This window comes from Lissotriton helveticus, chromosome 1_1 (genome assembly GCF_964261635.1).
Source record: "Lissotriton helveticus chromosome 1_1, aLisHel1.1, whole genome shotgun sequence".
In the NCBI taxonomy this organism is placed as follows: Eukaryota; Metazoa; Chordata; class Amphibia; order Caudata; family Salamandridae; genus Lissotriton; species Lissotriton helveticus.
In genome coordinates this window covers 1856465949-1856487672 of record NC_136057.1, presented here as the reverse complement: position 1 = coordinate 1856487672, position 21724 = coordinate 1856465949, and the positions used below count along the sequence as shown (strand labels likewise).

Genomic DNA, 21724 nt, shown 5'->3' with positions numbered 1-21724 from the left:
TAGAACCCTTTGTTGAGGTCATTTTTATTTAAATTGGGGAAGCGGCTGGTTTTTATCTTCCTAAATAGAGGCAGCACGTTCCTGCTCATTAGGTGAGATTGTTATTTGGGTTTAATTGCCCATAAGAAATGTAGCTGTAACATACAGAAAGCGGTTGGTTTTTAATAACTAAGGCCAGGATACAAACTAATATACTTCCCTGCTATTACAGCAGATATTTATTTATTTATTTATGTATTATTACATTTATTGAGCGCGCAGCTACCCGGAGGTTTCCCGGCGCTAGAGCAAACTGAGCCAGGTTTTTATTCCCTTACGGAATTTCAGAAAGCACGATTCCGTGCGCAGAGACTGAGGAAGAGAATTCCATAAGGATGGGGCCAGCAGAGCAAACGAACGGCCTCCCATTTTGGCTCTGTTGATCCGTGGAATTTTGAATTTGTTCTGTGATGAGGACCTGAGTGTACGGGGGGGATGTATTGCTGAACCAGAGCAGAGAGATAGCGGGGGGCTCTATCAGTCATGATTTTATGCATGTAGCAGAGTGCTTTGAAGTGCACTCTGCTTTCAATGCGCAACCAGTGCAGGTTCCGCCTGTGGTGAGTGACCGAAGATCTGGCAGGAAGGTGACAAATCAGGCGGACTGCCATATTCTGTACCACCTGGTACTTCCTGGTTACCTCTTTGGCAGCACCTAAGAGAAGGATGTTCCCATAGTCCAGGCGTGAGATGACAAGAGCCTGGACGACGGTCCTCAAGGTGTCTGTAGGCAACATCCATGTGATCTTTCTCAGCCACCTGATGATGGTAGTACAGGTGGCTGCAACCTTCACAGCGTGTTGTTTGAAAGTAAGTTGGTTGTCGAAGATCACACCAAGATTGCGAGCAGACACTGATGGAGTGGGTAGAGGACCCATCTCCGGAGGCCAATGGTGTGGGCCCCAGAGAGAGGTGTTAGGGCCAAACAGGAGCAGCTCTGTTTTATCCCCGTTAAGCTTTAGTTTGTGCTTCAGCATCCAGTCCGATATATGCTTCAGCCCAACTTGGAGAGAGGAAGAGGGGAGGTTTTTATTAGTAGACAGTGAGTAGATGACTTGGGTGTCATCAGCGTAGGAGTAAATTGTGAGGCCAGCTTGTTCAGCCAGGAACGCAAGAGGCCTCACATACAGGTTGAAAAAAAGGGGACTGAGGATAGACCCCTGGGGAACACCGTGAGAGGAAGGGAGAGTAGATGATACAGATGTGGAAGAAAAAACTTGAAACGTGCGGTCAGACAAAAAGTTAGCAATCCAGGCCAGGGCGGTACCACCGACACCAACTGCCTCCAAGGTGGACAATAAGATGGAATGGGAGACGGTGTCAAAAGCGGCACTCAAGTCAAGCAAGATGAGTGCCACCGTCTCACCATTATCCACTTGGCGTCTGATGGTTTCTGACACGCCAAGAAGAGTAGTTTCTGTGGAGAAGCCAGCCCTGAAACCGGATTGAGAACCATGAAGGAAATTGATGGAATCAACAAAGGAGCTAAGTAAAGAATTAACATGTTTCTCCAAAATCTTGGAGAAGCAAGAGAGCAACGAGATAGGGCGAAAGTTGGCGGGATTGTTGGGGTCTGCGTTGGCCTTTTTTAATAATGGCACCACCATTGCGTGCTTCCATTCATTAGGGACAGTCGCTTCTACCAGGGAAGCATTCAGGACATCTAAAATAATGTGGAGTGGAGCTGGGTCGAGGGAGCACAGAACTTGAGGGGGCAAAGGGTCAAGGGGAGAACCAGATTTGATGTCCTGGAGGTACTTTTTTAGGAGCGTGGGAGAAATGGAATCCCAAGAGAGCAGTTGGGTAGTGGTAGGCAAGGAACAGGGAGAAGTGTCCAGGGGACAGTTATCGGGATCTTGAGCAACGTGAGTAGAGGCGGCAGGAGCGGAATTAAAAATGGCGTAGATTTTATCAATCTTTTCACGAAAGAAGTTGGCTAGAGCATTACACTGTGCAGTGTCTAGACAGGGATCTTTAGGAGCAGAGGAAGCACCTGAGAGCTCCTTAACTATTTTAAACAGGGCCTTGGGCCTGTTTTGAGCCGTAAGAATGGTATTGTTGGCAAATTTGGCTCTAGCGGTGTCACATGCCGCATGGTAGGTTTTAAGAGCGGACCTGTATTTAGCTTTATGTTCAGGGTTATACTTTGAACGCCAAAGACGTTCCAATTTTTTGCAGTTGGATTTTTCAAGGCGTAGAGAGTCATTAAACCAGGGAGCAGGAGGGTGATGAACTTGAGATTTGTTTTTTTGGGTAGGGAGGCAGGAGTCCAGAGCTGTAGTTAGCCACGATCTAACGGCGGGCAGCTCTTTAATAGTTATGTTGGAAACTGACGGTGTGGAGTTGGCAAGGAGAGAGTTTAATTTATCTAGATCTAGGCGTTTCCAGTTCCTGCTAGCTTTATGGGGAGGGTCAGGCCTGAAGGTCTCAGCTACACATGTTTTAATAGAGAAATTAACAACAAAGTGATCTGACCAGAGAACAGGAGTAGAAGATTGATAGGAGATACTTGTCAGGTTGGAAATGATGGGGTCTAAGAGGTTACCGGCCTTATGAGTAGGGTCGGAATTAAGGAGATGTAGGTCAAGAGCTTCAAGATCCTGTATGAGGCGTTTAGCAATGGCACACGAGACAGAGTTAAAATGAATATTTAGATCCCCAACAATAGTGAAATTGGTAGATTGTGCAAGAAAAGGAGCGATGAGTTCGGGAAGTGCAGCAGCCCAGCCGCTAGCTGACCCCGGCGGACGGTAAATCAGGGTACCTGTTAAGGTAAACTGCGGAGAGAGAGTTAATTTAAACAAGCCCGCTTCACAGTTAGGGAGGTCAAGGTCTTCCCATTTACAGGAGAATTCTCTCTTGAAAATGACAGCAATTCCCCCGCCGTCTTTAAGCGCTCGATTTCGCCCCACGTAGGTATAATCATTGGGGAGAGCCATGGCAATATCAGGGCCAGAGCTGTCATTAAGCCAGGTTTCGGTCACAAACATGGCAGCAGGACGATCTGTCTCCAGGAGGTCAAAAATATCTCTCTTGTGTTTTGGGAGCGACCTACAGTTAATGCTAATGAAGGTCAGATCTGGTGAGGAATTGTGTGAGGTGGGGGGTACAGTGCGCACAGGGGAGGGGAAGTTCCAGAACGAGGACGACAAGCTGTCGGTGCTTGATTCGAGGGAGTCCAAGGCCAGGGAGCAGTGGGAGCAGGATATGGGAGCCTTTTGACAGTTCAGAACGGCATGCGAGGGGCAGAGTGGTCTCCGCAGCAGCAATAGGGCGGAACGAGAGTAGGAGAGAGGAATGTGTGCAGGGGAGCTAGGCCCTGGGGCCGTGCTGGCGCAGACGGGCGCAGACGGGCGCAGACGGGCAGGACTTTGGCACGACTTCGGCGCGAAGTCGGCGCTCCCGCTGCGCTCGTCCGCTGCGCTTCCGCCATTGAGTCATTAAGTACACAAGGGGAGAGAACCACTAGACCGCTCACCTGCCAATTGGCCAGCAGGGCGGAAGTGGGGATGCAGGGCGGAAGTGAGTGTGCGCTCGTGTGGCCACCGCCGCTGCAAACGGCACAAGCCGTGGTGGATCGGTGCCAGGAGCCGGGGACAGCGAAATACAAGTAAAGAGATGCAGGTATTTAGTTCAAGGACGTTGCGCCAAGGGAGGCGGTCAAATTACATACGTTGCGCCGAGAGCGGCGATCAAGATCAAGATGTAGCAGGTGTGCTCTTAAAATCAGCACAATACAGGCAGAGCGCTAGCGCTGAAAAGCGCTAATCACAAATGTGGAAATACAGTGTTAAAAATAATTAAAAGTAGCCAGTCACACACGAAGCCAATCTAGCCTCTCTCACCAGCAGTTAGCCCCGGACTGAAGAAAAGCTCGATTTAAATATACCCAGCAATACAATCCACTAGACCGCTCACCTGCCAATTGGCCAGCAGGGCGGAAGTGGGGATGCAGGGCGGAAGTGAGTGTGCGCTCGTGTGGCCACCGCCGCTGCAAACGGCACAAGCCGTGGCGGATCGGTGCCAGGAGCCGGGGACAGCGAAATACAAGTAAAGAGATGCAGGTATTTAGTTCAAGGACGTTGCGCCAAGGGAGGCGGTCAAATTACATGCGTTGCGCCGAGAGCGGCGATCAAGATCAAGATGTAGCAGGTGTGCTCTTAAAATCAGCACAATACAGGCAGAGCGCTAGCGCTGAAAAGCGCTAATCACAAATGTGGAAATACAGTGTTAAAAATAATTAAAAGTAGCCAGTCACACACGAAGCCAATCTAGCCTCTCTCACCAGCAGTTGGTCGCTTAGGATATTGCCACAGCTGTCTATTTTGATAGCCGAGATTTATTGCGCCACATAAGGTATATTTATTCATTTGGGCTAATATGCCCTTGTTTTTAACACATGTTATAGTGCATTGTGCACTTGGTGGTGGTGATCAAGTCTTTTATTCTTTACACATATCGATTTGAGCATGCAGATTGTGCAACACGTCGTTTTTCTTCCTTTACTTTTACTTTAATCACATCTTTGGGTCCACCACAGCATCACCACAGCACCACTCAGCACCACCACAGCACCACTCAGCACCACCACAGCATCACTCAGCACCACCACAGCACCACTCAGCACCACCACAGCATCACTCAGCACCACCACAGCATCACTCAGGGCCTTCACAGCATCACTCAGGGCCTCCACAGCATCACTCAGGGCCTCCACAGCATCACTCAGGGCCTCCACAGCATCACTCAGGGCCTCCACAGCATCACTCAGGACCTGCACAGCATCACTCAGGGCCTCCACAGCATCACTCGGGGCCACCACTATCGGCCTCCCTCTATCTATCACCCTCCCTCTATGTATCTATCGCACTCACTCTATCTATCTATCGCATCACTCAGCACCACCACAGCATCAATCTGTGCAACCATTCAACAACAACTGGTTCAAATATGTTCTCTCAATGTTTCAAGCTTTATTACAAATGTCACAAAAAGATGTTAATATTTCACTTCTGTTCTTGGATTTTTGTCACAATAAAATACACTGAACATAATCTTCACAAAAGTCATTTACAAAAGTTTAAGCTATTGCCATTATAAATTACAATAACTTTCATTTAAGTATTAATTATTTTAAAAAATTAAAAGCCGTTGTTATTTGTAATATCAATACATTTAAGTCACGTAAATACAACACATATTGCAGTACAAATGCTATAGGTGTCACATTTGCGAAAGTTAAAACAATTGGCATTGTCAATGACAAAGCTATTAATTTAGCTATTTTCCAAACCAACACAATAATTAAAAAATTGTCATTTACAATACCAATAGCTCAAACTTTCCTAATACGAGACCTATTGCATTGCAAATGCTTGTTAGTTAGTGGCATGGCCAGGCAAAACGAGCACTGGCAAAACCAATAACATGGATCCCCCAAAATGTAATCTCTTGACTGTTATTGTAGGGAATGCCATCTGTGCATGATCGCTCGCTTTTCTTAAACGTGCAGTAGCAAAGCTAATAGTGCAGTTTTTTGTTAGGTGAAGTGTCTGATAATTTTGCAACGATTTTAAGTAAGTGTGTTGCTGTTGCCGTCCTAGAAAGAAAATACCGTAATGAAGCAACCTCTTCGGCTTAGAGACTTGACCAGTGTCCCGGAGTCCCTCGCCGACATTTTCCGCACCTTCGAGGAGATGTCGGGCTTCAGAGTCAACTGGGCCAAATCGGGGGCCTATTCCTTTAACCCGGACGTCCCCGAAAGCGACATACGCATCGGAGGCGAAAGGTTACAATGGTATCCCGCGACGTTTAGATATCTTGGTATCTACATCTAACGCAACCCCACGGATGTGTTGGAAGGAAACTTGATGCGAGCGCTCGCATCCATCCGGGCACAAATTGGATTTTGGAGGACTTTGCCACTAAACGTACCTAGCCGAGTGACTCTGGCGAAAATGATAGTCTTGCCGAGACTTTTGTACTACTTTGCCAATATCCTGTCCTATGTCCCCAACCAGATATTCCGGGACCTCGAGGTCCTACTTCGCGGTTTGATCTGGAACGCGGGCTGACCACGCGTGGCGTTGACGAAACTATACATGCCCACTGACTCAGGGGGTCTAGCGGTTCCCAACCTGGAACTATATTATTTAGCGGCGCAGATGCAGTGGGTGTCGGGATGGCTGGGTGGCAGGAACCTGGGAGACACCGCCACAGATGTCACCACCTGGTCTCAACCACAAGTGCACGCCCTGTTTCATCCACTGGCTCGAGCTCCTCGTCCCCCACAGATGCACCTAGCGGTGGCACACAGGTGCTTCCAGCGATGCTTACGACTTACTCGCACAACGAAACCGTACGCCCCGATACTACCCTTGCTGGGCACCCCCATGGCAACTGGAGCGCTGACGGACGCAATGCTAGACAGCTGGTCCACTGCAGGCGTGGAAACGCTAGGGGACCTATACACTGACGGTGCTCTCCTCCCCTTTACAAACCTCACGGAAGATACGGCCCTCCCAGCTGGGCAATTCCTAATGCACGCATCCCTCATCCGCACATTGACAGCTGCCTGGGGTGACATATGCGAGGAACTGCCGACGCACCACTTCATACAATACCTACACGCCATGAGCAATGGCTCCCATGTAGTACATTGGCCAGCACAGGCTCTCCTGATTCACACACAACCCACCACCTCGCCATTGAGAGAGAAATGGGCGACGGACAGAGGGAGGGATTGGACGGACAAGGAATGGGCAATGGTACTGACCGGGCCGGTTAACGTCCCGCGTAGCCCTCGCTTCAAAATCATACAATTCTACATATTACACCGTGCCTATCTCACACCGGACAAAATCAACAGATACTTTTCATTTACAGATACCGCCTGCAGTCGCTGCTCCCTGGTGGGTGCCGATCTCCTACACATGCTTTGGCTATGCCCCAACATCCAACTCTACTGGGATGAGGTAACAGCGCTAGTCACACACTGGACTAACGAACACGTGCCACGAACTTGGGAAGCCTGCATCCTGGGCCTGTATAAACGCACAAAGCTGAACAAGGTGCCGGCCCGATACTGGGACCTCGGGTTGCTCACGGCCAAACCACTGCTAACTAAGCGGTGGAAAGCCAACACACCTCCACACATACGGCACTGGTACCTATCCCTTACCAACTGGGCACGGGCGGAGGGCGTAGTCTTACGACGGGAAGAGACGGCAGGACTTAGGAAACTCCCCATTGCGCATTACTGGGACGGCATCCTCCAATCCTTCCAACAGAAATGCTTGGAGCAAGGGATTGCCTGATGGGGTCTGCGCCCGACCACCGCACCCTCACAAAAGAAACCGTGAAACACGCTTATACCCGCCACTCCCTCCCCCCACCCCCCTGCTTACCCCCCCCCCCCCCCGCCGACGGGGTGCTGCAATCTGGAACCCATGCCTCCACACCCCTGCCACACTGCGCACAAAGCGCAGCATCTCGCCCGTGCCACACTCATACCCCGTGCTGCCTGAAACATGTGCCCTGCTGTTAGCAATGAACCGCTTCTTGCCCCACCGCCACCTTCTCACCCCAGATCCCCACTATGCAGACTGGACTCAGCCGCCCGCTGACCGCCCTCTTGAGGTGTCTTCATTATGCCCCTGTGGTAGAGGCCCCCCCCCCTATGTCACCGCGCTACCTATCTGATGTATCTCACTCCCTGACCACCAGACCCACGCTAACACAGTAACATTGCTCCCTTTCCCTCAACCACATAGACACACCCACCTGTGCCTCCTTTTCCTTTTGTATATACCTCCCCATGTTACGGTTTAGATGCTCACTAAGGCACTGGTTCTGTTCCTTGACCAGGCTCTCTTGAGTTTGTTGACAAAGACTCCACACGCGTTGTATGTACACCATTGGACACCTTGGCGATCCCTACTGAATGCTGCCGCCAACACGAGCTTCTACCACTAGGAATAGTAAATTACATGGATGCTCGCCCATTGACACACTTGCAATATTGCATAGAACCACCCTTCAATTTAACCTCCCCGCACCCATATGGGAAAAAGAAACTCACCGACACACTTGCCCACATAATTCATCCATGGGGGCGGGCTGTTGCCCGACTGGCGACAATGATGACACGCCACTGGCGCTCTACAAATAGATAAAAAACTCTGGACCTGTTAACTCACCAGGATCTGTGGTTCATTACATGTAAGTGCTGCCAAGTAATATTTTACGCCGCCGGACCTCCGGGTTGTCGGCCATACGGCTGTGTTCACCTGATACCATCTCATCTGACTATTGACTCGCGCGGCTGGCCCCGAGGGGTTGTAAGCTATAAGCTGTGTAAGATGCACTCTGTACAATAAAGGTCTTTGGAAAAAAAAAAAAATGAAGCAACCTCTTTGGCTAAACAATGTGGGACTAAGGCTCCTTTGTTGAATACACTTCATTATCAGGGTTAAGCAGTGCCCTCAAAGAAGGGTGTTTTAAAAAAGGAGTCGAAGGATGAAGTTGGCATTCTAAGTGGTGAACGTAAAAGGCGAAAATAGCATAATATTGAATAGTAGATACTTTCAACAGTGTGCCAGTGTTATTTTGGTGCATCTTAAAGTAAGCTTATGTTTGTTCTAATGTTTACTGTGTGAACAAGAGTTATCAAGACAGCAAAGTAAAACAGATGATATCCTTGCGACAATGAGTAGTGAATGCCCTTAACTTGCCATGAACAGAAACTGCATAAACGTGAAATTAAAATCTCATCATGTCAGTAAATGAAATACATCCGAGGATTCCCACGGACTAAATTACAAGCTATACATCATGTTGCTTCCACAGTCTAAAATAAGGACTACTTGAGCCCATCCTCAAAACCTAATGGGAACAACGTAACCAGCCATGAAATGTTATGTTCTTGATGGACAGCCCATCCAAGCAATAGGAAACCATGAAAAACCCAAGAAAACGAATGGCAGAAGCGAGGTGGCTCATCAGCCCCTGTGTCTGTTCTACTTCTTATGTGTACATTTTTAAGGTATTGGAAACATAGGTTTCCCAGACAGCAAATGCTGTCTGTAGTGAGACCTAAAATGATGGAATGGAATGCTTACGAGTGGTGGAGATTATTTCAAGTATTCCATCCATCACCCTTGTGATGCCCAAGGGCGCCAGTGTAGAGGAATCCCTGTGCGCCCACCCTGGCTTCAACGTCTGGACTCGCTAATACCTAGAGGCAAATGTCTAACTTGCTAGTAAGCCAGAGAAGAGGAGTGAGAGCCTCAGGCATAATTCAGTAAACCGGTTCTGCTCATGGACTGCCAACCCAGAGGGAAGTTCGAGATGCAGTTTCAGACTAGAATCCTGATGGCAGCTAAAAACCAGGAACAATGATCACTGCAAGAAGAGCATCCTACAGTGTGGCTTGCATTATCTCAGGGTTCACAAACGATCCTGGGACCACACCGCCTGTAGAAGAGCCGCCAGCACTGGTACTGGTGAGGCCACCCCTGGCCTGCCTGCAGGTTGGCGGCCTTGAGCCAACCACCACCACAACCAAGATCACCTGCTCTGACTGACTCAGGGCAACTCTTTGAACAAACCCTCTCTGGTCACAGCCACTGGGGCAGTGGAGAGCAAAGAAATAATTGAAGCCCAAGCTCCAAAGGGCAGATGCTAAAGGGGCAGTCTGCCAACCCTATCATCCAAGACCACATCCCCATCCCTCTGATGGTCTGAGAGGCTTTGTAGTGTAATCTGAAACCATGGAAGCAGAACACCTCCCTCTCACCTTTCCTACTCATTGGCACTGGCCTAATCCTACTGAAGGGTATTGTTGTGTATACATTATGGATGGCAGGGTAAAGAAAAATCTATTTTAGTGGTGTAACTCTGTCTTGGTTTTATAACTTCTCACTCTTCACCAGCATGGCTATTAAAACTGTGATAACTAATTAACTGGCTAACTTTTTCTTTGCCTTCTCCCAATAGGGCGGAACTGGCATGAGGTGCGGTACAAGGCGCTCAGAGACCTGCAGTTAATCTGTCTCTGTGCGCGGGAGAAGGAAGGGCAGTGCCCCCAGGTTGTGGTGCCAACGTCAATTGGAATTTCCTATAGTCACGAGAGGTGAGTAACTAGTTGTGCTGTTAAACAGCTCGTGACTGGCTCTTAAATTATATATGGGACAAAGTACTCCCCGCCGTACATTATAGGGATATTCCATCTCACAGAGGAGTTTGTGACAATATAGACTATTGAGGTCAAAGGCAGATTTCCTTTATAAGGTTGTGAAACTCTTGAGGTGGCGTGCGCTAGCATTTTAATTTAAAGTAGAGCATGTTTTTTATTCTTTATAATGCCTGGTCACATCATTGCTCTCCCCACAATCTGTTTCATTCCTTGATGTATTGATCTGTCATATGAAAGACCTGGTATAATTGCAAACATTAAGAATAAAAGCAGAATCTGCAGTGTGAAATTAATCTCACTTTGAAGCAGGTATTAATTTGTCTCAGAGAGATATTGATCTTTTTGTGTAAATTTGATTCAAAATACTGTAGCTCAGAACAGAAAATTGGGAAGCATACAGAATAATTGTCTTTCCTGTAATAACCTGTATTGTGCAAAAACATACTGCCATAAGTAGTCTGTCTGCTGATCACTGTTCATTTTAGAAAAATAGATCAGAAGAACAAAAAGCAAGGGCTTGTTTTAGTTTAAATGGCTGCTGTAATTTTGCTCCGTGACCTGCCTTTCATCTTGGCTGCTGGTCCTGGCAGCAGGCATTGTGATATCAGGACTCAACTGTAATCAGTTATTACAATTGAGCTGCTACTTCATTTCTATATAATTGTCGACTGGGTACGTCACATGTAATTCACTTTTTACCCATCTATACTATGTTATGTATAGCCCTCAAAATCATCTGTCCTTGCTTTCAACTGCTTTGCAGGGGCACAGAAATAATGGGGGGTCCATACATAACACGGCCCCTCCTCACGTCAGGGAGAGGTGTGGCGCAGAGGTCATAGCGGCTAACTTCGGAGCACATGGATCACAGTTTGATCCCCGGCGGCAGCTCAGCTCAGCATCATGTGACTCTGGTCAGTAGCTCACTTAATATCCCTGCCGTCCCCAGAGCCTTGAAACCTTAAGGGTTCCCTTGCTCACGTTGCCACTGGATTCAAACTAGCCTGGCTGATGAGGGATGTTACCCAAAAACTGGTCCCAGGATGCTTGTTTCCGGTCCAGGGAAGATCTGACTTGGCAGTTCGGGCTGGACTGTTCCCATGAGGCAGAGGGTCAAGACTGATTTGCATATGGCTGGGTCTGAACTGAGTTGGCAAAGTGAGCTAAAGAACGGTGATGGATTCAACCCATATCTGTCGCCTGGGATGAGTGTCTAAAAAGTTTCAGTGCCCCGTCCATCATCTCCTTGTGTTTGCTTGATTCATTTATGATGTAGCAACAGTGAGCAACAGCTTTTATTAACAACTGTTGCTACTTCAAATAGTAGTGAATTATCACATTTAGAATCTGAAATTCATTCTAGTGGCTTTCAGTGAGAATAATACATAACCAAGTAATTAGAGATGTTTTTTTACAGGGAATACAGAATCCCATGTATTACCCAAAGGGATTTGATAGTTAACGGTCTCTTATAAGGTTTAGTTGGTTGTGAAGGTAGGGAGAACACCAGTGACCTTGTGGACAGGAGACAAAGACAGTGTATTCAGCTAACAAAAGAGGTGTAGGGTGGATAATCTAGAAGTTCCAATCGCCTCTATATTTTGGATAGTTTGTAGGCAGTGTTTATGGAGGAGGGCAGACCACAGAAACATTGATTGCCAGTCTTTCCCTGGGAATACCCTCCCCATGGTATGTGTCTCCGCCCTGTGGGATGCAATGTGTTTAGTTGCACCTGTGGCTTTGTTGGAGCTTGTAGAAACCCATATCACAGTGTTGGAATAACTACACAGTGCCGACCGCAAGCATTATGAATGCTGCATTCTCATGAGGTCCTGTCGGACGTGAAGACATATTTAAAGCTCTCTGGTGGAGCGCATTCGCAGATCATGCTTCGCCTCTGGCCTCCAACACTGCGGATGGACACCAGGAAACCTAGGAGTTCCCACCACTTTGAGGGGATATTATGGGGAGTCGTGGAAGTGTGGACAATCTTTCTAGGATATAGTGAGCAACAGCTTGTAAAGGCAAGTTTGGGGAGGTCGAACACTTTTTGAAGAGCAAAAAAAACACATGACGTCAGGCAGATAGCTGTGAATTCTCTAAGGTGATACTCTGATCCCTATATTTGCTTCTAGGTGAGACTCTTTCTCAGAGTCATACCCAACACACACTGTGGTTCTGGGGAAGGGTCTGTGATGCCTACAGACCAGGTGAATCCCTCTTCCCACAATTCCACGAGAAGCCAGAAAATAGGGAAACCATGTGCACTCCACATGATGCAGTAGACGTGATGTAGGTACTACCTGCCCAGTGCTGCCGTCGGCCAATGGCTGACGCGGCCCCGCCCGTTTTGCAGAAGTGCCGCACTAACGCAAAATCACGGGCGCATGGAAGGTGTTAAGATAGCAGTTGAACACAGCTGTGTGGAGTCTTTCATGTTGGTAAGGATGTTGGTACAAGAGTTTTGGGTGGCTCTACGGAGTGTGTGGATTATTGGACCAGATTGTCATAAAGCGGTTGAAAGGGCCCCCTCAGCACTTCACTTCGGCCTGAGAGCTCCTAATAGAGTCCGGAGGGGGCCCCTCCACGTACCTGGCAGGGGGGCCCCCTCAATTATCGTTACGCCACTGGCTGTAGGTCCTACCTGCAAATAAATTCCATTAATGCTGAAAGCACGTCATTTCAGCTCACATACATGATTGAGTTTCTATTTGTAGCACGTTGTTTTCTGTACATCATAAAAATGTCGCTTTTGGAATGCTGTTGACATTTACAAGTGACTCGAGCCCCTGGGGTGCAAAGCTCCCTGCATACTGCTGGGAGTGGTAGGTAGGGGCTTGTAGTAAACCCTCTGATGTTTCTTCCTCAGAAGCAGTTCACATTACACTGCACATCTGCTTTTCCCAACGATCGTTGACCTATGACCCAGCCTCCAGCTAAGAGGGTCTCCACCTCTTTCGGGATCACTCAAATACATATAAACAACAGTGTCATTTTTTCGCCCTAAAGGTAGGCGAGTTTGTTCTTGGCTATGTGTATTTTTCATTGATGACTCTCACATAATACACCACATATTCTTTACTAGTTTTTACGGGCATCTGTTTATTTACTCACAAGACGCTCACAACAGTGCACGGTGACGAGCAAACTACCATGAGTAACCATCGGCTTTTGCAAAAACAGAACAAGCACATCTGCTGTTCAGCATGGCTAAAAAGTTACTGACAGCTTAGAATCACATAATGTTGAGCCGACGCAGAGTCTCTTCGCACCCCATGTTGAGTTTATTGTCCTGCCCTTCCTAACACAAAAAAGCGCAATGACGTCTGCACTAGCCGCATCATAGTGTTTTTTTCCAGTGACTTCCAGCCATTCTGAACAGCAGATGTGCTGCTAAACAACATGGCTAAAATACATTCACATTGACATGGCCAATAGTGCTGGCATTGCCAAGATCTATTGGCTTTGCCAATGCTTGTTCAGTGTTGACGGGGTCTTACTGACCAAATGTGGAAGTGATAGTGAGAAACAGTTGAGGAGCTTTGAAAGGAAGCGAGGACGTGGCATAACAGCCAGAGCTGCAGACAAGGGAACTGAGGAACCAGGTTTGAATCTTGGGGTTAGCTGAACAATTTGTGATTTTGGGCAAATCACTTATGCTTCCCCCTGCCTGCGACAATGAATGTGTCCTTGTGTATTGTAACTGGTGAGCACTGAAAGCGCTCCAATACCATCGGCTTGTGTTAGCACCATGGCAGGATGGAGGACGGAACCGGCACTCCAAACCATCAGATCATGCAAAAACACACAAAAAATGAATGCAGCAATGACTGGGAAGGTAGTGGGGGGAAGGGCAGGGAAGCAGAAGGGGAATGGTAGATGGGCAAAAAAAAGAAACCTTAGTTGAAGCAGGATCAGCAACAGAATTGAATGTGTCGTTGTGTAATGGAACTGGTAAGCACTTAAAGCACCCCAATACCATTGGCTTGTATTCGCACTACGGCAAGACGGATGACAGGGCGAGTGCTCCACCATAAAATCATGCAAAAAAATCTAAACAAGTGTTATTCATGTTATAACAACTTTTTAAGAAATGCATTAGTTTATGCACACAAGCATGCATTTTAGTGTATTTGTGTATGGTTACAAAGGAGACAGCCTGAAAGCACAAGTACTCCTATGAAGTGCTTCAAAACAAAGAAAAAATAGCTTTGCAAACCGGGAGCAATGTAAGGAGACATGTAATTGGTCCATGCGCTATGGGAGGGCCAAACACAAGAAGAGGGTATGACGCCTGCATGCAATGACAAATAGCATAAAAGAAAATGAAAGCGACCCTGAAGTTTACCAGTGGTAAGAGATTGGCAGCCTGTAAGCCCACAGATAGAACACAACTCGTGTCTTCGAGACAGCGTATGCGCTGTCTAGCCGAGCCGAAAAAATATGATGTTTTTTCCTATTCCTCAGCATGAAGTCCTTTGCGGCTTCTTCTTGCGTCCTAGACAGGGCTCGAGTCGGGGTACCACGAGGGTGGACGGCGTCCCCCCACTTATTTTACTGGGGGGACGCCATCCCCCCTGCCCAAAAGCTGTGAAGAAGAAACTCTCATACACGGCCCTTCGATGCAATGTAATACATTTACACATCCCAAGAGAGCCGTCAGCGTTTCTGGCACCCGCACTGTACGTGCCCGCCCGCTCCCCAAGGGGGGTAAATCTGCGTGTTTTTGTTATGGGTCCCCTGGCCCATAACTTACTTACATACCTATTCACAAGAATCGATCACCAATCACCTGCAGGTGACTCTGAGGTCTACTGTAACACTTTGGCTATTTGAAGGTTGAAATGCGTGACATCAAGACTGATGTGAAACCATTTCTTTTCACTCGGAGACTCCACCAGTTTCTTTTCTAAGCGGTTACTAATTTCGATAGCGACCTTTCACACCTGCATGCGCTCAGATGCGCGCTTACAGCAGCAGTTAACACTTTATCGGCAGCCCAAGAGGTCTTACACGTTTGCGCAAGTTACTTGTTCTGGAACTTGCAGGTTTTTTGAGAGTTGTGAAAAAACATAACATTGGTTGGGGGTTACATACATTAGACGCAAAGGGCAAAAACAGAACAAAGCATTTGTTTTCTGTCACCACGGAAGGAAATACATTTGCCAGCCACAGCACCGCCGCACACATTCCATGCCAGGCGGCAGCCGTGCTATACATCCATTCCTGGGACTTGCCTTTACAAACATGTGCCCTTCTGCATTTTCTGGAGAAATGTTCTTCAAATGACCTCACTGGAATAAGACACCCAGATAAAAGCGATTTGGAAATAGAAACCACAAACTGTCGGCCCAGTATCTGGAGCAATGCAGCGATACAATGGCAATATTAGCCAACTTTGTCTTTTATTTAATTTTACCAACAGATAGTTCTAAAATATCCTAGGTCCAGGTGCGAGCTGTTCACCCAGTTCCTGCATTATCAGAATTGTAGCCCTAGCGATCTCGTTGTAAAATTGGACTATTACATGTCCTAAAATGCAAAGAGAAAACGTGGACGGGACCAGCTACTCGTGCATGGGCCTGGGTGACGTCAGAACCCTGCCTCTGCCAGTGACACTCCCCTCGAATGGCTCATCCAATCACATAAAATAAAGTAAACTGGTTTATTATCAATGGCGCTACATTCCACAGTGGGTTAATGACGTCCCCCCGTCCCCCTCCCCCAGTTGAAGCTGGACTCCCTGTCATGAGAGGGGACTGACTATCTTTCGTGACGTCACTTCCTGTCGTGACATCACTTCCGGTGACACCACCTACCTTGAAGCGTCCCCCACTTCTTTTTTTAGGACTTGAGCCCTGGTCCTAGAAAAGCAATCAGCGTCTGGATCCAGCCGCCAGGCCCTTGGGCCATTAGTAGGGAGTCCGGTTCCTTTGTGGATTTGATGCATGTGGGTGGCTGTTTCCCAGACCTTCCACCAAGTGGATCTCATGAAAGTTCAATCTGATGTCTACACATGAAAAATAAATTGTAGCTGCCTTGGCTGCATTGTCTAAACTTTCTCTGACATAAAAGACCAATTTTAGGTAGCAGTTTTAAAAAAAAGATAGTGGTTCCATGAAACTTAACTACTTCCCTCAATTTAAGGTCTTTCGTAGTATGGAAGCTCTTGAAACGATGGATAGTGAAGTCACAATAAGTAAAGCTTCTCTCTCTCCAAAGGCCAAAAACGTACCAAAAACAGGGGCCGTTGGTGGCAAGGCAGAGTCCAGTCAGGCTTAAAATGTTCTACCTGCAGATAAGGAGAGATGTTTAACTGAGCCTCCTACCATGAAGCGATGGAGAACAACAAATATTTGGGGGCCTGTGGACTGAGGAGTGAGACTGCAGCAACTTTAGTGAGGCTGAGCTGTTCCTGGGCACGCCATCTCACTAGGCTTGCCCTACAGCCAGACTGGTTTCATCCAGAGCTGTTGAAGGGCTGAATATGGACTGTAGCCGAGAAACCAGACAAACGAGAAATGACTATAGGGTTGCGAAGGTGAAAGGAGCAATGGCTGCTTCAGGGACGAACAACGCAGGAATGGCTGTTATACTCGTGTGAGGAACCTCCATCTTGTGGTGAAATGGGACTATGTCTTCGCAGATGTCACCATCCATACAGCTCTCGCACCTCTGAATGCATAAGTACCAAGCTCCAGCATGCACTGAGGGAAGTGAAGGAACCGAGTTATTGGGGGAAAATGAATATTCTCAAGGGTATCAATAAACATCCATTTTATGGGTAGAGTTAAGCGGCCTGTGACTCTAAATGCCACCACCCCCAGCCACACCTCAAGTTTCACTGTAGCTGGTTGAGGGGAGTCACTCTCTGCTACTGTATACTTGGGGTACACCCAGCCTTGTGCTCTGGCAGAGAGCTCTGTGGGAGGGCGAGACACCTCTATATGAGTGGAAGATGTAAGTCTACCAGGGGGAAAACAAAGGGGTCAGACAGGAATTAGGGCGGTGGGTAGGGTAATGGCACAGCAGCCCACTTTTCAGTTCCTTACAGCGGGTTATGTGAAATGCTGAGTTTCTGATGTTTAAAGTCACATGTGGCATCAGGCGACATCACAGGAATGGCCCGCTGTTGCCCCTGTGTTGCTAAAAACATATATTAAAAAAACGGGTCGATACCGAGCATAAGATGATATACAGAACAGCTACAATACACTAAAGCAAAATGATGGACCATTTGAAATGAAAAGAGTTGAGACGAGCCAGTGTCCTTACAGTGAGGCTGTTGCAGTGAGAAAACTATGCTGTTCCAAGGAGCTTTCCTTTGCGAACTAGTGACAATTCACTTTATCTTATAAGCTACACAAATGGTTTTGATGCCTTAGTGAAAATATAACCTAAAAAGAAAGAACATCAATTTCACTTAAGTACCGACAGCGTTAACAGACTTTCAGCGCTTCGAAGCAGGCTCCGTGTTGCATTCGGGCTAGATAAATATACAGCTGGTAATTTAAGAATTAATCTTTATATATGATCTGTTTCACCATTGGCATCAGTCTGGGCAAAGCACCTTTTGCAGTAACTACACATTATGTGTGCAAGGCCGGGCGAATATTCTAAGTTTATTGACATTAAATTCCATTGAAACCCAACACCTTTTCAGCACTAAACGCCAACTTTCTCTGATATCCGAAAAATGGAAAATCATAAATGTATGCACGGGCCGGGCCTGAGCCCCAGCGGGCTCCTCGGCTGCACAGGCCCTCCATTGTCGGCCGGCATCTCCTGGGAGCGGCTCCACATTTTAACAGGCTCCCGCTAGATTGCGCACATTGAAGGCCCTTGTGTCCACGGCGCTTGGGCTGTTGTTGCTGCTGAAGGGTTCCCTCATCCGGCCTGCATATTTTTTAGATGCGCAAGGTTAGGCTGGAGACCCTGGTGCACGCTTCACTGTGGGGGTGCGGACTTCATACATGTCGTAGCGTCTCCGTGTGGTGGCGTTTAAGGGGGGAGGGGGTATTTTCTTAACGGGTAAAATGTAGTAAACTTTCCATCCGGCCAAACTTTCCTCCTGTCCAGCAAGGAATTAAAGCCTTGTGCATTGAATGACAACGAGGCTGAGCAGAGGGCCAGGGAGGAATTCTGTGGTAGTGATAATACTTTTCTTAGCTTTTATTCTGGTGCAGACGTGGAGAGTTCACACGTCACCGCCTGCTCTCAGGTCCATTCTCCAGCCCCCGCCCCAACCGAGCAGATTCTGGAAGCCGAACCCAACATTCCCCCACTGCACACCCTCCCCCTTTAATACCAAGAAAACAAACCCTGTGCTAATAACAAAGAGGGAAAAAATATATATACATGGATTACAAAAAAAAATCGAAATTCATGGCTCTTGTTTCCTTATTGAGAATCGCGAATGTCCTTTTATTCAATCATAAAAGTGACTCTCTACACTGTTGTAGCGTGTGACGTAGGAACATCTTTCAGCAAGGTTTTGGAAGATTCCTGAACAGCCACAATGTCCGAGTAAGCTTTCGCCACTTCACACTCCAGTGCAACCATTCTTTTACTGCCTCCTGTCCACTCCTATTAGACTGAACTTCCTGGGACAGACTTCCGGTGCTTACATATAGGAATCCCCGCCATGCTGCTTCACCGTACCCTCCCCCATCCCCAAACACACTCTTCCTCGAGAAAGACAGCAGCATTGACTGAAACGCCACATTCCCCAAACATCCCATCAGCGCGCTCCTCCTTACTACTAGAGCACCCACGGTCTCCCACGTCAAAACCACCAAACCCCACAGCCATACGGTTAAGATTCCACGCCACGCCCTTCCACAATTTAATCTCACAGCATTATTCAGGACCTCTACCACTTCCTTGGGGGTCATAACACTGGCTGTCTCCTTTAGGAACATGATTTCTTTACTTCCACACATTGTCCCACTCTTATTTTCATGCGCTTGGTTATCATAGAGTATTTTTTATATTTCTCATATACCGTTTTTTATTCTATCCCTGACAACCTGCCATAGACCATAAACAAAGTTTGGCATAAACACCCATCCAGTACTAATTTTGGTTCGAGGACACCTTCAATGCATAATCTCAAAAAGAGAGGCCCCATTTTCTTAATGGGCTCACACACACTGTAGTCCCACGTATGTTTTTTTCTGTTATGTTGTTACTTATTTGTTTGATCCCGCTCAAAAAAGCAGGCTAAGCCAATAGGTCTGGCTTGTTTTTTATGTGTATGTCTATTGTTGTGTTGTCTATTTGGTTGCAGTAACATACAACCCCGAGAGAGGCACCCAAATACTGTCCTGCTTTGCTTTGTAAAGCACAAGATTTCCCTTTTCCACACCCTTAATTACATAGGTCATGCATCTTGGACAGGATTCCTAGTTACACTTCTTTGCCAATATCCCTTTAAAAGGCTCTCAACTTTTTTCATCCCGCTTACAGCACTGGCCACTTATGGATGATGCAAAAACAAGGAATGATGGTCGGAGTGCTGAACATTGCAAACACTCACCCCCAGTCACAGATCTGGGTTGAATCCATCATCGTTCTTTAGCTCACTTTGCCACCCCAGTTCAGACACAGCTATATGCAAATCAGTCTGGACCCTGTGCCTCATGGGAACAGTCTAGCCGGAACTGACAAGACATGTCTTCCCTGGACCGGAAACAAGCATCCTGGGACCGGTTTATGGCTAACAGCCGTCATCAGCAAGGCTAGCTTGAATCCAGTGGCAAAGTGAGCAAAGGACCCACGTCTGGGCATACCCTGCCAACTTACAACAAGCAAAGCAAACACAAGGAGATGATGGACAAAGTGCTTAAACATTTCAGACACTGACCCCCAGTCACAGATTTGGGTTAGATCCATCATCGTTCTCTAGCCACAGTAGTCTGATCAAGCCAGAGTGTTGTACCTTCATGCCTTTCTCAGGCCTATTTGTGCTTGGACACTTGGGACACAGTGGTTCAGCAATTTAAATTGTCTCTTAAATTATGTTTTCCCATCTCAGCATCAGTTTTCCTCTATCTGAATCCGTGGGTGTGTATAAGGAGCATCAGGATCTGCATTCCAGTGAATTTATCTGGCACTGTGAGGTCCAAACAAAATCCAGCTTTGTTTACTTTCATCATATTCAAGTTGGATCTTCAAAGCCCCCAGCATCATCTACTTCCTTTAGGCCTGGACTGTCACCCATCTGTCTCTACAGTGTGGCTGTAGGTCACAGCACCAGTGTTTGGGGTTGTTTCATATCTACTCAGAAATTAGCAGAGCTTATTTGATAGGCCATTAACATTCCAGAGATTCGTTTTCTATAGCACTTTATCTTGTGTCATTCTGAAGCTCTGTAAATAATAAATGTTCCTATAAATTGGGGCACATGGTAACCAAAATTGCTGAAGTCACAGTTGCATCTGTGACCTTAGAACTGGAACGTACATATCACCAACATATTGTACATCATTCTGAGTTGTCTCATTGGTATTGTTTTTGAAATAGACTTTTCTTACAGCCAACAGTGGCCAAATCATAGTATCATATCAAAGACATCATGTTTTAACTTATTGGGGTTTGATTCCTACATAAGACAACTCCCAGCAACTGTGCTGTATCAGGATTCTTGGTGAGATTCAGTAACAGTGCTTCTCCATGACAGAGATTTATTGTGCCTTGTTGCCGAGCAGATAGATGTACATTTGCTTCAATGTCACAGGCTCCTACTTTTTATAGCTCATCATGTGCACAAAGGAACCAGCTCCTAATGCAGGAGCATCAAGATCATTTACAAACATCCATTCACACATATATATATATATATATTCACTGAAAAAACCATAGGTTATAGACCATATATAGTTAGGAATTAGCATTTAAAAAACCTTATTTTACTCACACAAAACCATTGAAATTCCATATATAGTCAGTTGCACTAACTATATATCGCGCACCCGCAATCCACTGCTGATCATGTCACATATTACATCATTCATGACATGGTCAGTGACATCACTGATGACATCACTGATGACATCTCAAATGACATCACTGATGACATCTCAAATGACATCACTGATGACATCATCTAGTGTCTGTGTGTTTTTGTAAAGTTTAAATATGTTTTACATATTGAAGAATGAGTGGATGTATAAGTGTCTGGATGAAGGATTTAGTAGGTGCGTGACTGACTGTATGAGTGAGTGATTAAATGTGTCTCACTGAATGCATGGGTTAGTGACTAAACTGTCTTAATTTGTGCATCATTATGTCTGTTGTTCTGTAAACTGCTGCATGTGTTGATCATTAGCTATACGAGAGGCTATATGTGTTATTAATTGGTTGCCCAAGTATTTCTATGGGAGATTGAGTTTGTGTAGGGGTGGCTGGAAGGTGTGTGACTCTATGCATAGATGTGTGAGCAGTTTATTCACTAGGTGTATGAGTTCAAGAGTGCATGTGGAAACAGCT

General features: G+C 46.8%; 1 protein-coding gene across 1 annotated transcript in view; it reads left to right on the top strand.

Moving 5' to 3' along the window:
• Nucleotides 1–21724, top strand: part of TSEN15 (tRNA splicing endonuclease subunit 15) — a 169212-nt gene that overhangs the window by 92889 nt on the left and 54599 nt on the right. The window contains exon 3 of the mRNA XM_078659219.1: nt 10036–10171. Coding sequence (XP_078515345.1) covers nt 10036–10171 — 136 coding nt within the window. The remainder of the gene's footprint in view (nt 1–10035; nt 10172–21724) is intronic.